The sequence below is a fragment of the Chelonia mydas genome, unplaced genomic scaffold (assembly GCF_015237465.2).
Source record: "Chelonia mydas isolate rCheMyd1 unplaced genomic scaffold, rCheMyd1.pri.v2 scaffold_60_arrow_ctg1, whole genome shotgun sequence".
Lineage (NCBI taxonomy): Eukaryota > Metazoa > Chordata > Testudines > Cheloniidae > Chelonia > Chelonia mydas.
In genome coordinates, this window is record NW_025111271.1 from 62,051 (window position 1) to 77,114 (window position 15,064).

The window sequence follows — 15,064 nt, forward strand, 5'->3', positions numbered from 1 at the left end:
GCAGGGCGGGGGGGCTGGGAGTGGGTCCCGGCGGGGGAGGAGGGCTGGGTGTCACTGGGTGGGAGCCCGGGTTTGTATCAGACACAAACAGCAGCTTGTCAGCTCCCAGCACCCGGCACCGGCTCCGTGAGTGTCCCTGGGGGGGGAAGGGAGACGGCGGGGGGTGTCCTGAGAGAACCCCATAAACCCCCCACAACGGCCTGGCCGAGCCCAGCCAGGGGGGAGACCCCTTTTACGGGGAGTTCTGATTTTCAGGGGGCTGCGGGGTGGGAGTGGGGGGCACCGGCAGAGCTGGGGGGGGCAGGGCTGGGCTAGCAGGGGGCTGTGGGTAGGGAGTGAGGGGTGCCAGCGGGAATGGGGGGGGCAGGGCTGGGAAGGGCAGGGGCTGTGGGTCGGGAGTGAGGGGTGCCGGCAGGGCTGGGAAGGGCAGGGGGCTGTGGGTCGGGAGTGAGGGGCGCTGGCAGGGCTGGGGGGGGCAGGGCTGAGAAGGGCAGGGGGCTGCGGGTCAGGAGTGAGGGGTGCCAGCGGGAATGGGGGGGCAGGGCTGGGAAGGGCAGGGGGCTGTGGGTCGGGAGTGAGGGGTGCCAGCAGGAATGGGGAGGGCATGGCTGGGAAGGGCAGGGGCTGTGGGTTGGGAGTGAGGGGCGCCAGCAGGAATGGGGGGGGCAGGGCTGGGAAGGGCAGGGGGCTGTGGGTCGGGAGTGAGGGGCGCCGGCGGGAATGGGGGGGGCTGGTGTGTACGTGACTCTGGGGGACGCGGTATCAGCTCCCAGCTGCGCCCCCCGCCCCCACCCCCGGCTCTTATCACCCCAGCCAGGCTCCGGCCCTTCCCAGCCCCGAGGGCCCCGAGCCGGCAGCCTCGGCCTGGGACCTCCTCCCCAGCTTCCCCCCCCGCCGCTCCCCTGGGGGGGACAGAGCTTGTCGAGCTGCCCCCCACCAATCCCAGGTGCCCTCCCCCCCATCGCCCCCCACTCCCATCAGCTCCTCCCCCAGCTCATGTGGTGGGGGGGGGGGCCGGCCCCTGCTCCCCCCATAGTGACCCCAGCAGGCCGGCGCCAGCCGGGCCAATCGATCGGCCACATCAGCCTTTGAACCCGGGCTAACGGGAAAAACAAACCATCCTCCCGCCCCCCAGCCCGGCCGGTGCCCCTCACTCCTGCCCCGCAGCCCCTGCCAGGCCAGCCCTGCCCCCCCCATCTCTGCCGGTGCCCCCCACTCCTGCCCCGCAGCCCCTGCCAGCCCATTCCTGCCCCTCCAGCCCTGCCGGTGCCCCCCACTCCCGATCCGCAGCCCCTACCAGCCCATTCCTGCCCCCCCAGCCCTGCCGGTGCCCCCCACTCCCAACCCGCATCCCTGCCAGGCCAGCCCTGCCCCCCCCAGCCCGGCCGGTGCCCCTCACTCCTGCCCCGCAGCCCCTGCCAGCCCATTCCTGCCCCCCCCAGCCCTGCCGGTGCCCCCCACTCCCGACCCGCAGCCCCTGCCAGGCCAGCCCTGCCCCCCCCCATCTCTGCTGGTGCCCCTCACTCCCGACCCGCAGCCCCTGCCAGCCCATTCCTGCCCCCCCAGCCCTGCCGGTGCCCCCCACTCCCGACCCGCAGCCCCTACCAGCCCATTCCTGCCCCCCCAGCCCTGCCGGTGCCCCCCACTCCTGCCCCGCAGCCCCTGCCAGGCCAGCCCTGTCCCCTCCAGCCCTGCCGGTGTCCCTCACCCCCAACCCGCAGCCCCCTGCCAGGCCAGCCCTGCCCCCCCCATCTTTGCTGGTGCCCCTCACTCCCGACCCGCAGCCCCCTGGCAGGCCAGCCCTGCCCGATGTGACGAAGCGGGACTGTTCTTAATGTTTCCTCTGAATAGTGTGGGGGTGCCTCAGTTTCCCCTGTGCAGTACGAAGCCAGGCAGGACTCTGGGGAAGTCTCCTCTCTGGGAAGGACACACAGCTCACCCGGCTTCCCCCTTCCTGGCTCTGACCTCGGAGCATTCAGCCTCCTCTGCCCCTCCGTGCGCTTCCCACAGCGAGTCCGCCCAGGCGGGCTCCTGGGGCGGCCAGAGGGTCCTGCCCCCCAACTCCGCAGTCAGACGGGACTCTCAGCCAGCCAGTAACACAGGAGGTTTATTAGACGACAGGAACATGGTCTGACACAGAGCTTGTAGGTGCAGAGAACAGGACCCCTCAGCCGGGTCCATTTTGGGGGGCAGGGAGCCAGACAACCCCATCTGCCCTTCACTCCATGTCCCAGCCAGCCCCCAGCTGAAACTCCCTCCAGCCCCCCCCTTATCCCACCCTTATCCCACCCCATAGATACTTAAGAACTGCCTAGGGGAAACTGAGGCACCCCCACACTATTCAGAGGAAACATTAAGAACAGTCCCGCTTCGTCACAGCCCCTCACTCCTGACCCGCAGCCCCCTGCTGTTCTGTGGGGGGCAGGTAGAGGGGAACCCTCCTGACTTCTCCCTGATCAGCCCCGGGGCCTGTCTCTCTCCCCAGGACGCGAAGAGGCTGCAATGGAGACGCTGAGGTTCCTGCTCCGCCGTGCGGTAGGGCCTGGGTTCGAATCCTCTCCCCGCTCCCCAGGGTCTGGGAGAGACCCCTACGGCGCATGCCCCCTGGCGCCCCTCACTCCCGACCCGCAGCCCCCCCCAGCCCCGCCGGTGCCCCTCGCTCCTGACCCCAGCCCCGTCCACGCTGATGCCCGTCTCCCCCGCAGGGCGGCGAGCGGCCCGGCCGACGCTCCTACACCATTTACCGGAACGTGGAGGGGCCGGGCGGGGAGGGGGCCGGGGGCCTGGAGCTGAAGGTGGCCGAGGGGGAGGAGCAGACGCTGGCCGGGGACATGGCCGCCCTGGTGACCCCCGGCCCGCGGGACCGGACCAAGGCCCTGACCTATCTGGTGCTCAGCGCCCTGCTCATCTTCACTGTGGGTAAGCCCCGCCCCCTGCCCGACAGCCCCGCCCTGTCCCAAGAGCCCCGCCCCCTGGTCTGAAAGCCCCGCCCCCGGTCCAGAAGCCCCGCCCTCTGACCTGAGAGCTCTGTCTCCCGGCCCAACAGCCCCGCCCCCTGGCCCGACAGCCCCGCCCCCTGGCCTGAGAGCCCTGCCCCTGCTTCACTGTCCCGCCCCCTGGCCCGGAGCTCCGCCCTCTGGCCTGAGAGCTCCGCCCCCTGAGCTCACAGCCCTACCCCCTGACCCCGTGCCCCGCCTCCCCGACGGACAGCCCCGCCCCTTCACAGATAGCCCCGCCTCCTGCCCGAGAGCCCTGCCCCCCTCCCCTCCTCGTGTCCGTGCCCCCCGTGCCCACGCCCCGTCTCCCCCCGTGCAGCCTTCCTGCTGGGCTACGTGGCCCTGCGGGGCAGCTGCCCGTCGTGCGCGGGGCTGCGGGGCGACCTGCTGGCCGTGGTGAGCGACGAGGGGGCGGCCGACGAGTCGCCGGTCCCGGGGCCCCCCCTCTACTGGGCCGACCTGAAGGAAATGTTCCAGAAATACCTGCGGGAGGACAGCATCGAGAGCACCATCCGGTGAGCCCCCCCAGATCCCCCCGCCCCCCCCCGAGAGCCCCCTCCCCACGGGGACCCCATGGTCCCGCAGAGCCTCCCACCGGGCCCCCCTATTCCACGGAGACCCCTCCCACGCCACAGAGCCCCCCACGGGGACACCCCCTGCCCCATCAGGAAGCCCGCCCCATGGATCCCCCCCACAACCCCTAGAGACACCCCTCACCCCCACCCAGCACAGGGTCCCCCCCTTCTCTGAGCCCCCCCCCACAGAGACCCCAAATCCCCTACCCTGAAACTCAGCCCCCCCGCACCATCCCTCCTCAGAGACACCCCCCTCCGCCTTCAAAAACACCGGGGACCCCCTCCCCAATTCGCTAGAGGGGCGGAGGGTGGGGGGGATCGCCTGTCCCCAGCTGCCCCCTGAGCCCTCCCCTCTTCTCTCCCCCCCCCCGCAGGTGGGTGAGCGAGGGCCCCCACCCCCCCGGCTCGCCCCGCATGGACGCCCTGACCCACAAGGTGCTGGAGAGTTTCACCTCGTACGGGCTGGACCGAGCCTGGACCGACACCCACTACGTCGGCCTGCAGCGCCCGGACAGGTCTGACCGGGGCGGGGGCGACGGGGGGCAGAAGAGGGGACCCGTGGGGGAGGGGGGATGAGGCACCCGGGGGGAAAGGGGGGGCCGGGCTGGCTGGGGGGCAACGGGGGGCAGAAGAGGGGACCCGTCGGGGAGGGGGGATGAGGCACCCGGGGGAAAAGGGGGGGGCCGGGCTGGCTGGGCTCTGACCCCCCCCATTGTCCCCCCCGCAGGGTGAACCCCAACTTCCTGCACCAGCTGGACCCGCAGGGCAATGTCCTGGAGAGACTGGCGCTGGAGGACCCCGAGATCTACTGCCCCTACAGCGCCCCCGGCAACGCCACGGTAACGCCCCCGGCGACGCCCCGCCTCCCCCGGGCACTGCCCCTACAGCGCCCCCGGCAACGCCACGGTAACGGCCCCCGGCGACGCCCCGCCTCCCCCGGGCACTGCCCGTACAGCGCCCCCGGCGACGCCACGGTAACGCCCCCCGGCGATGCCCCGCCTCCCCCGGGCACTACCCCTACAGCGCCCCCGGCAACGCCCCGGTAACGGCCCCCGGCGACGCCCCGCCTCCCCCAGGCACTGCCCCTACAGCGCCCCCGGCAACGCCACGGTAACGGCCCCCGGCGACGCCTCGCCTCACCCGGGCACTGCCCCTACAGCGCCCCCGGCAACGCCACGGTAACGGCCCCCGGCGACGCCCCGCCTCCCCCGGGCACTGCCCCTACAGCGCCCCCGGCAACGCCACGGTAACGGCCCCCGGCGACGCCCCGCCTCCCCCGGGCACTGCCCCTACAGCGCCCCCGGCAACGCCACGGTAACGGCCCCCGGCGACGCCCCGCCTCCCCCGGACACTGCCCCTACAGCGCCCCCGGCAACGCCACGGTAACGGCCCCCGGCGACGCCTCGCCTCACGCGGGCACTGCCCCTACAGCGCCCCCGGCAACACCACGGTAACGGCCCCCGGCGACGCCCCGCCTCCCCTGGGCACTGCCCCTACAGCGCCCCCGGCAACGCCACGGTAACGGCCCCCGGCGACGCCCCGCCCCCCCGGGGACTGCCCCTACAGCGCCCCCGGCAACGCCACGGTAACGGCCCCCGGCGACGCCCCGCCTCCCCCGGGCACTGCCCCTACAGCGCCCCCGGCAACGCCACGGTAACGGCCCCCGGCGACGCCCCGCCTCCCGCGGGCACTGCCTCTACAGCGCCCCCGGCAACGCCACGGTAACGGCCCCCGGCGACGCCCCGCCTCCCCCGGGCACTGCCCCTACAGCGCCCCCGGCAACGCCACGGTAACGGCCCCGGCGACGCCCCGCCTCCCCCGGGCACTGCCCCTACAGCGCCCCCGGCAACGCCACGGTAATGGCCCCCGGCGACGCCCCGCCTCCCCCAGGCACTGCCCCTACAGCGCCCCCGGCAACGCCACGGTAACGGCCCCCGGCGACGCCTCGCCTCACCCGGGCACTGCCCCTACAGCGCCCCCGGCAACGCCACGGTAATGGCCCCCGGCGACGCCCCGCCTCCCCTGGGCACTGACCCTACAGCGCCCCCGGCAACGCCACGGTAATGGCCCCCGGCGACACCCCGCCCCCCCGGGGACTGCCCCTACAGCGCCCCCGGCAACGCCACGGTAACGGCCCCCGGCGACGCCCCGCCTCCCCCGGGCACTGCCCCTACAGCGCCCCCGGCAACGCCACGGTAACGGCCCCCGGCGACGCCCCGCCTCCCGCGGGCACTGCCCCTACAGCGCCCCCGGCAACGCCACGGTAACGGCCCCCGGCGACGCCCCGCCTCCCCCGGGCACTGCCTCTACAGCGCCCCCGGCAACGCCACGGTAACACCTCCGCTCCCCTCCTCCCATCCTGCCCCCCATCCCCACTCTGGAGCCTCCCCAGCCCTCTCTCTGCTCCTGGGGGTGCTGGTTTTGGGGGTGTCCCCCCCGCCACTCAACCCCATCTTTCTCCCCAGGGGGGGCTGGTCTACGCCAACTACGGGCGCCAGGAGGATTTCGATGTCCTGGGACAGCAGGGGGTGAACCCCCAGGGCCACCTGGTCATCGTCAGGGTGGGTCAGATCAGCTTCGCAGAGAAGGTGAGCCCGGACGCCTGGGTTCTCTCCCCGGCTCTGGGAGGGGAGCGGGGGCTGGTGGGTTAGAGCAGGGGCGGCTGGGAGCCAGGACTCCTGGGTTCTCTCCCCGGCTCTGGGAGGGGAGTGGGGGCTGGTGGGTTAGAGCAGTGGGGGCTGGGAGCCAGGACTCCTGGGTTCTCTCCCCGGCTCTGGGAGGGGAGTGGGGGCTGGGGGGTTAGAGCAGTGGGGGCTGGGAGCCAGGACTCCTGGGTTCTCTCCCCGGCTCTGGGAGGGGAGTGGGGGCTGGTGGGTTAGAGACAGAGGCGGGGAGTTGGGAGCCAGGACTCCTGGGTTCTCTCCTCTCCTCCAGGTGGCAAACGCAGACGCTGCCCAGGCCCGGGGGGTGCTGATCTACCCTGACCCCTGGGACATCCCCCAGGATCTGCGCAAAGCGGGGCTGTCCCAGAACCGGGCGGTTTACGGACACGTGAGTGCCGGTGCGGAGGGAGGGGCTGAGTGGGGAGGGGTCTGCACGGGATGTGGGGGGCAGGGGAAGGGGAGCAGGGACCCAGGAGGGGGGGACATCGATCCCCGGTAGGCTAACGGAGCGATTGATTCAGGCCCCGATGCATAACGAATTGCAGCAGTGTGACACATAATTAACGCCCGTCCCGACATTTGCCCCACACGGATCCCGTCACGCTAACGATCTCTCTCTCTCTCTAACGAGATGACCGGCCCGCGTCCAGCGTGCTCCCGCCCCGGCGCCGGGACCGCAGGGAGCTCGAACGTGAGCCCGGGGGTTCGACCGAACGAAAGCGCTTCAAAACTGGCTACCTGATAGATCTCCGGACGTACCTGGAGCCGGTCGCGCTCTGCGGCGGGTCGGGGGTCGGGTCCCGGGGGGGGGGCTCTTTCCCCGTCTCTCGCCACGACCTGGAAGCAAACGGGTCGAGCTCAGTGGGGCAGGGAGCAGGTGGGGCGGGCGAAGCCTCCGTCCCTCACCCGCTGTCTCTGCCCCCCCCCCCGGCAGGTTCACATGGGGACTGGCGACCCCTACACCCCCGGCTTCCCCTCCTTCAACCACACCCAGTTCCCCCCCATCCAGTCCTCGGGGCTGCCCCGCATCCCGGCCCACCCCATCAGCGCCAGCACGGCCGCCCGCCTCCTCAGGTAAGGGGGGGAGCCAGGACGCCTGGGTTCTCTCCCCGGCTCTGGGAGGGGAATGGGGGCTGGTGGGTTAGAGCAGGGGGGGCTGGGAGCCAGGACGCCTGGGTTCTCTCCCCGGCTCTGGGAGAGGAATGGGGGCTGGTGGGTCAGAGCAGGGGGGGCTGGGAGCCAGGACTCCTGGGTTCTCTCCTCGGCTCTGGGAAGGGAGCAGGGGCTGGTGGGTTAGAGCAGGGGTGGCTGGGAGCCAGGACTCCTGGGTTCTCTCCTGGGCTCTGGGAGGGGAGTGGGGGCTGGTGGTTAGAGCAGGGGGGGCTGGGAGCCAGGACGCCTGGGTTCTCTCCCCGGCTCTGGGAGGGGAATGGGGGCTGGTGGGTTAGAGCAGCGGGGGCTGGGAGCCAGGACGCCTGGGTTCTCTCCCCGGCTCTGGGAGGGGAATGGGGCTGGTGGTTAGAGCAGGGGGGGCTGGAAGCCAGGACTCCTGGGTTCTCTCCTCGGCTCTGGGAGGGGAGTGGGGGCTGGTGGGTTAGAGCAGGGGGGCTGGAAGCCAGGACTCCTGGGTTCTCTCCTTGGCTCTGGGAGGGTCTGACCCTCTCTCCCCCCCCCAGTAAGCTGACAGGGCTGGCTGCCCCACGGGACTGGAAGGGCCGCCTGGCCGAGGTCCCGTATCGCCTCGGCCCTGGGGACCCAGGCGTCCGGGTGCACCTCCAGGTGAACAGTGTCAAGACTTCGACCATGATCAGTAACGTCTTCGGCTCCTTCGAGGGGCGATTTGAACCGGGTGAGGCCGGGGAGGGGACGGGGCGCGGGGGGCTCTGTGGGGTGGGAGGAGGAACAGGGGGGAGAACTGAGGTGCGGGGGACAGGAAGTGGGCTGGGCTGGGGGGGCTGGGTGTGTGGGTTGTAGTGGGGTGGCCACCTGGGGGGGGCCTAGGAATGGGGCAGTGGGGCAGAGAGAGAGAGATGGGGGGCTGGGCCTGGGGGGGAGCTGTGTGGGGACGGGGGCTGGGCCTGGGGGGCAGGCGTGCGGGATGGCGGTGGCCGGGGCTGTCGGGCGGGGACGGGGGGCGTTCCTTTCCCCCTAACCTCGGCTCCCTCGCCCCACAGATCACTACGTGATCATCGGGGCTCAGCGGGACTCTCTGGGCCCGGGGGCGGCCGGGTCGGGCGTCGGCACGGCCCTGCTGCTGGAGTTAGCCCGGACCTTCTCCGCCATGGTGCGCAACGGTAAGGGGGCAGGGGGCGGGGCTGTCACCAGGTGGGGCAGGGGGCGGGGCCGGCCCCACACGGGAACACCCCTCCCCTGTCATACCCACCCGGGCCATCAGGTGGGGACCTCGCTCCCCCAAAGAGCAGAGAGGGGAATATTCAGCAGCCTGTCTAAAAAGATGGCCGCCTTAAAGGGGTGCACTGAAAGTTCCCCGGGGCCCTCAGGACTCCTGGGTTCTCAGGGTGCGGGGGAGGGGGGCAGGAGCTGCCCCCCACCCCCACCCACTTCAGTCGATTTCCCTTCCCAGGCTTCCAGCTCCGGCGCACTTTGCTCTTCGCCAGCTGGGACGCAGAGGACTTCGGGCAGGTCGGCTCCACCGAATGGCTAGAGGTAACCCGGACGCCTGGGTCCCTGCTGCGGGGCTGGGGGCGAGGGGAGGGGCTTCTACCTACAGGGGCTTACCAGTCCCGTCCCCTCCCCCCAGCCAAAATACAGCTCTGGGAGGGGAGTGGGGGCCAGTGGGTTACAGCAGGGGGGGCTGGGAGCCAGGACTCCTGGGTTCCTTCCCCGGCTGTCAGGAGTCAGAAGGCTCTGGGCTCCCCCTGGTGGTTCGATGGGGGAATAGCAGCTACCATGACTGATGAGATGGGGGGGGGCTGCTGACTTGGGACCCCCCCAGACAACTTACCCCCCCGAAACCTCCCATCCTGACCAGGGGTATCTCAGCATGCTGCACCTCAAAGCCGTGGCCTACATCAGCCTGGACAACGCTGTGCTAGGTACGTGACTGGGGGCCCGGACTCCTGGGTTCTCTGCCGCGCCCTGGGAGGGGAGTGGGGGCTGGTGGGTTAAGTTGTCACGGGGTCCCCGGGCGATGCTCTGGACCTGCTCCCCATGAAGCCAGGCAGGACTCTGGGGGGGTCTCCTCTCTGTGAGCAGCCTGTCTGCAGGACACACAGCTCCCCCGGCTCCACCTTCCTGGGTCTGACCCCGGAGCCTCCAGCCTCCTCTGCCCCTCCCTGCACTTCCCCCAGCGAGTCCGCCCAGGCGGGGTCCTGGGGAAGCCAGAGGGTCCTGCCCCCCAACTCCGCAGTCAGACGGGACTCTCAGCCAGCCAGTAACACAGAAGGTTTATTAGACGACAGGAACATGGTCTAACACAGAGCTTGCAGGTGCAGAGAACCGGACCCCTCAGCTGGGTCCATTTTGGGGGGCAGGGAGCCAGACAACCACGTCTGCCCTTCACTCCTCGTCCCCAGCCAGCCCCCAACTGAAACTCCCTCCAGCCCCCCTCCTCTGGGCTTTGTCCCTTTCCCGGGCCAGGGGGTCACCGGATTCCTTTGTTCTCCAGCCCTTTAGCTCTCACCTCGCAGGGGGAAAGGGCCAGGAAACAGGGTGTCGGCCATTCTCTGTGTCCAGACCCCTGCCCACACCTGCCCTCTAGGGCTCTGCAACGATCACACCCCCTTACCCCACCCCCTAGATACTAAGAACTGCCTAGGGGAAACTGAGGCACCCCCACACTATTCAGAGGAAACATTAAGAACAGTCCTGCTTCGTCACAGGCCTCGTGGGTTACAGCAGAGGGGGCTGGGAGCCAGGACTCCTGGGTTCTCTCCTCAGCCCTGGGAGGGGAGTGGGGGCTAGTGAGTTAGAGGAGGCACTGTCTGCCTCAGTTTCCCCCTCTCTATTATAGACCTAACTCTATGAAGGTCCGTGGGAGGGAGTGACTCCAAGGTTGGGGCTCAGCCCTCAGGGGATGGGGGGAGGGGCATGTCACCCCCCCCAAAGTGGGGTGGGAATCGAGGTTCCACCACTGGACCCCCTGCCCCCACCTTGACCGGTTTCTCTCCCCTCCGCTGACCGTCAGGAGATGACAAATTCCACGCCAAGACCAGCCCCTTGCTGACGAGCCTCATCGAGAACATCCTCAAACAGGTGAGGGGCACCCCTGGATGCCTGGGTTCCCTCCCCGGCTCTGGGAGGGGAGTGGGGGCTGGTGGGTTAGAGCAGGGGGGGGCTGGGAGCCAGGACTCCTGGGTTCTCTCCCCGGCTCGGGGAGGGGAGTGGGGGCTGGTGGGTTAGAGCAGGGGGGGCTGGGAGCCAGGACTCCTGGGTTCTCTCCCCAGCTCGGGGAGGGGAGTGGGGGCCGGTGGGTTAGAGTGGGGGGAGGTCAGAGGTGAGAGCTCAGGGAAGGTTCATTTAGGGTTAAAGGTGAAGGGTTAAAGGTCAGGGGTCTAGCAATGGTGGGGTGTGCGGGGTCACAGGCCATATAGGCCCCTCTGAGGGTGGAAGGTCGGGGGTTACAGTTCAAAGGTCACCTGTGACTCCTCCCTCCGCCAGGTCGACAGCCCGAACCGCAGCGGCCAGAGTCTCTACGAGCAGGTGACGTTCCCGGATCGGCGCTGGGCCAGCGAGGTGTAAGTGGGGCGCGGCCCCCAGGGCAATGGTGACCCTTCACCTCTGACCTGTCACCTCTGACCCTGCCCTTACCCAGCGGTGACCCTTCACCTCTGACCCTTCACCTCCAACCCCTGTCCTTCCGTGCACTGACCTTGCCAAGCGGTGACCCTTCACCTCGACCCCACCCTTACCCAGCGGTGACCCTTCACCTCTGACCTGTCACCTCTGACCCTGCCCTTACCCAGCTGTGACCCTTCACCTCTGACCCTGCCCTTACCCAGCTGTGACCCTTCACCTCTGACCCTTCACCTCCTACCCGTCCTTCTGTGCACTGACCTTGCCCAGCAGTGACCCTTCTCCTCTGACCTGTCACCTCTGACCCTGCCCTTACCCAGCGGTGACCCTTCACCTCTGACCTGTCACCTCTGACCCGTCCTTCCATGCACTGACCTTACCCAATGGTGACCCTTCACCTCTGACCTTAAATACGCTCTACCTTTGCTGACCCTTCCCCTTTGACGCTGGCCCCGCCCCCTTTTCACGCTGACCCCGCCCCGTAGCCTCTGACCCCCTGTCACGGTGCAGGTCTCACCCCGCTGGCGCCTCCTGCTGGTCGCTCCGGGGATTGGCCCGGCCCGTCGTCTGCCCCTCTCCACGGCTTCGGCCCCACGTTGCTGCCCCCTGGCAGTGCCCCCCACTTCCCTCTCACCCCCCTTCCGGGAGTCCCGGGCCGTGCCGGAGGGGCCAGTCACAGCCCAAAATCTGGCTCCTCCCTGGCCATGCCCCCCTGAGCCCACCCAGCACGGCTCTCGCCCCGGCGCGACCCCTGGGAGCCGGCCCGCCCTCGGCTGGGCTGCCCCCAGCAGCTGCCTCCCGCCTGGCTCCTAACGAGCCTGGCCCTAATTAGCTGCAGGTTTCCCCAGCTGCTTCTGCCCCACCCCCAGCTGGCGTGGGCCACCTGCCCCACTGCACCCCCCATCTCGGCTTAGCCCTGGCCACGCATGCCCCTTAACCTCTGACCTCCCACCTCTGACCCCCCCAATCTGGCCAGGGCTACCTCGCCCCTGCTGACCCCTAATCCCCCCAGCCCCTGACCCGCTCTGATCCCCCCACACCCCGTGCACCAGCCAGCCCCATACACTGAGTGGGGGGGAATCTCCTGCCTGCCCCAGATCCTGCTGCCGCCCCCCAAAATCCTGAGCTGTTTGGGACTGGGAGTCCCTGATGTTAGAGCCCCCTGGGGAAGGTTTGTGCGGGGGGGCAGCCCTGGGGGGGACAATGGGGGAACCCCCAGCGCCCCCCCCTTCTCCCGGACTCTGAACCTGCCTCTTGCCCCCCCAGGATCCAGCCCCTCGCCATGGAGAGCAGCGCCTACCCCTTCACCGCCTTCGCGGGGGTCCCGGCCGTGGAGTTCTCCTTCGTCGAGGTGAGAGACCCCCACGCCCCTCGCTCCCGACCCCCAGCCCCCCGCTGGTGCCCCTCACTCCCGACCCCCTGCCAGCCCAGCCCTGCCTGCCCCCCCCAGCTCTGCCGGTGCCCCCCACTCCTGACCCCCAGCCCCCCTGGTCTTACCCTCTCCCCCGCAGGACGCCCGCCCCTTCCCGTTCCTGCACACCCAGGACGACACCTACGAGAACCTGAACGGGATGCTCTTCGGGCGGCTGCCGGCCGTGGCCAAGTCGGTGGCCGAGGTGGTGGGGCAGCTGCTGATCCGCCTGACCCACGACCACCTGCTGCCCCTGGACTTCGGCGCCTACGGGGACGTCCTTCTCCAGCGCATCGCGGAGCTCAACCCCTACAGCAGCGAGCTCAAGGTACGGCCTCGGGGGGGGGGGTCCAGCCCCCCAGCCGCCCCCAGGGGGATCCGGGCCTGCCCACCGATCGCCCCGGCTCTGGGAGGGGAGGGGGGTCTGGCGGGATAGAGCAGGGGGGACGGGGAGCCAGGACTCCTGGGTTCTCTCCCCGGCTCGGGGAGGGGAGTGGGGGCTGGTGCTTAGAGTGGGGGGCGCTGGGATCCAGGACTCCTGGGTTCTCTGCCCGGCTCTGGGAGGGGAGTGGGGGCTGGGAGGTCATAGCAGGGGGGGCGCGGAGCCAGGACTCCTGGGTTCTCTCCCCGGCTCTGGGAGGGGAGTGGGGGCTGGTGGTTAGAGCAGGGGGCACTGGGAGCCAGGACTCCTGGGTTCTCTGCCTGGCTCTGGGAGGGGAGTGGGGGCTAGTGGTTAGAGCAGGGGGCGCTGGGAGCCAGGACTCCTGGGTTCTCTCCCCGGCTCTGGGAGGGGAGTGGGGGCTGGTGGTTAGAGCAGGGGGGCGCTGGGAGCCAGGACTCCTGGGTTCTCTCCCTGGCTCTGGTAGGGGAGTGGAGGCTGGGGGGTTAGAGCAGGGGAGATGGGGAGCCAGGACTCCTGGGTTCTCTCCCCAGCTCGGGGAGGGGAGCTGGGTCTCATGGGTTAGAGTGGGGGGGGCTGGGAGCCAGGACTCCTGGGTTCTCTCCCCAGCTCGGGGAGGGGAGCTGGGTCTCATGGGTTAGAGTGGGGGGGGCAGGGAGCCAGGACTCCTGGGTTCTCTTCCCAGCTCTGGGAGGGGAGTGGGGGCTGGTGCTTAGAGCAGGGGGCGCTGGGAGCCAGGACTCCTGGGTTCTCTCCCCGGCTCTGGGAGGGGAGTGGGGGCTGGGGGGTCATAGCAGGGGGGGCAGGGAGCCAGGACTCCTGGGTTCTCTCCCCGGCTCGGGGAGGGGCGCGGGGGCACACGTCCGGGAGCGCAGAATGCGGGGCTGGGGGGGTCAGAAGGCCCCTGGGAGGGCTGGGGGCTGGGCTGCGTCTCTCCCCGCCCCCACTGAGCCCCCCGCCCCGGCCCCCCAGAGCCGCGGCCTGACCCTGCAGTGGTTGTACTCGGCCCGGGGCGACTACACGCGGGCGGCCGAGAAGCTCCGGCGGGACATCTACAGCTCGGAGGAGCGGGACGAGCGCCTCAACCGGCTCCACAACGTCCGCATCATGAGGGTGAGCCGCGGGGGGGGCCCTGCATCGTCCCCCCCCCGGTGCATGCACCCCCCTCCCCCCGGTGCATGCGCCCTTCTGCTGCGCGGACGCCTGCAATTACCCCTCGCCTGCCCCCTGCTGCATTCGGGCGGGGGGGGGTCCAGACTGTGCTAACAGCCCCCCCTTCCTCTCGCCCCCCCCAGGTGGAGTTCTACTTCCTGTCCCCCTACGTGGCGGCCACGGAGACCCCCTTCCGGCACGTGCTGCACGGGCGGGGGCCCCACACGCTGCGGGCCCTGCTGGCCCACCTGCGGCTGCTGCGGGCGGCCCCCGGGCGCTTCGACGAGGGGCGATTCCGGCGCCAGCTGGCCCTGGCCACCTGGACCCTGCAGGGGGCGGCCAACGCCCTGAGCGGGGAGGTCTGGGACGTCGACATCAACTTCTGAGCCCCGCCCCCGGGTGCCCCCCCGGGGGGCGTCCCCTGCCCCGGGATCCCCCCCCTCCGGCTCCTCACCGAGCCCCCCACGCCCAGGGGGACCCGGCCTTTCGCCTACCCCCCAGAGCTGCACCCAAGGGTCACCCCTTTCTCTGACCCCCCCCAGCCCTGCTGCCCCCCCCGTTAATTTATCAGTGGCAGGGCCCACTATAAATGGTTTCGTTTATTGCTACGCGATAGATTTAACCCTTTGTTGGAAGCACCAGCTTCTATACCCCCCCCCCATGGACATTCAGCATCCCCAGGAACCAATCACGGGCCGGCTCCCCACCGCGGTCCCCCCCCCCAGCACCCCCCAATAAATCCATCCCCAGAGCGACGGGGCTGCAGCCTCTGGCGTCAGGACTCCTGGGTTCTCTCCCCGGCTCAGGGAGGGGAGTGGGGGCTGGTGGGTTAGAGCAGGGGGAGCTGGGAGCCCGGACTCCTGGGTTCTCTCCCCGGCTCAGGGAGGGGAGTGGAGGCTGGTGGGTTAGAGCCGGGGGGGCTGGGAGCCAGGACTCCTGGGTTCACTCCTGACCTCTCTATCTAGCCTATCTATGTGTCCGATTTCCCCCTGCCCTAATGTGGGGGGGGGTCCCCCTCAGGCCAGGTCCAGCTGGGCAGGTGTCACCCACCCCACCCCTGGAGCCCGAAAGCTCAATAAAAATGGATGCTACAGCTCCCTGTGTCTATTTCC

General features: G+C 70.2%; 1 protein-coding gene across 3 annotated transcripts; it reads left to right on the forward strand.

Annotated features, from left to right (window-relative positions):
- Nucleotides 1-60: 60 nt before the first annotated feature.
- TFR2 (transferrin receptor 2) lies at nt 61-15,045 on the forward strand. Of its 3 annotated transcripts, XM_037888771.2 has the most exons (19): nt 65-126; nt 2,486-2,535; nt 2,706-2,919; nt 3,316-3,511; nt 3,946-4,086; nt 4,299-4,410; nt 6,037-6,159; nt 6,506-6,622; nt 7,169-7,308; nt 7,911-8,083; nt 8,409-8,528; nt 8,819-8,901; nt 9,227-9,290; nt 10,382-10,449; nt 10,855-10,931; nt 12,256-12,340; nt 12,501-12,728; nt 13,773-13,913; nt 14,096-15,045. In XM_037888771.2, the coding sequence occupies exons 2-19, from the start codon at nt 2,503-2,505 to the stop codon at nt 14,336-14,338; spliced, it is 2,358 nt and encodes a 785-aa protein (XP_037744699.1). In that variant the 5' UTR covers nt 65-126; nt 2,486-2,502; the 3' UTR covers nt 14,339-15,045. The 3 variants fall into 3 exon arrangements, with proteins under 3 accessions (XP_037744700.1, XP_037744699.1, XP_043393549.1); XM_037888772.2 differs by lacking the exon at nt 2,706-2,919 and having other exon boundaries at nt 61-126; XM_043537614.1 differs by lacking the exon at nt 13,773-13,913 and having other exon boundaries at nt 67-126.
- The last annotated feature ends 19 nt before the right edge of the window (nt 15,046-15,064 follow it).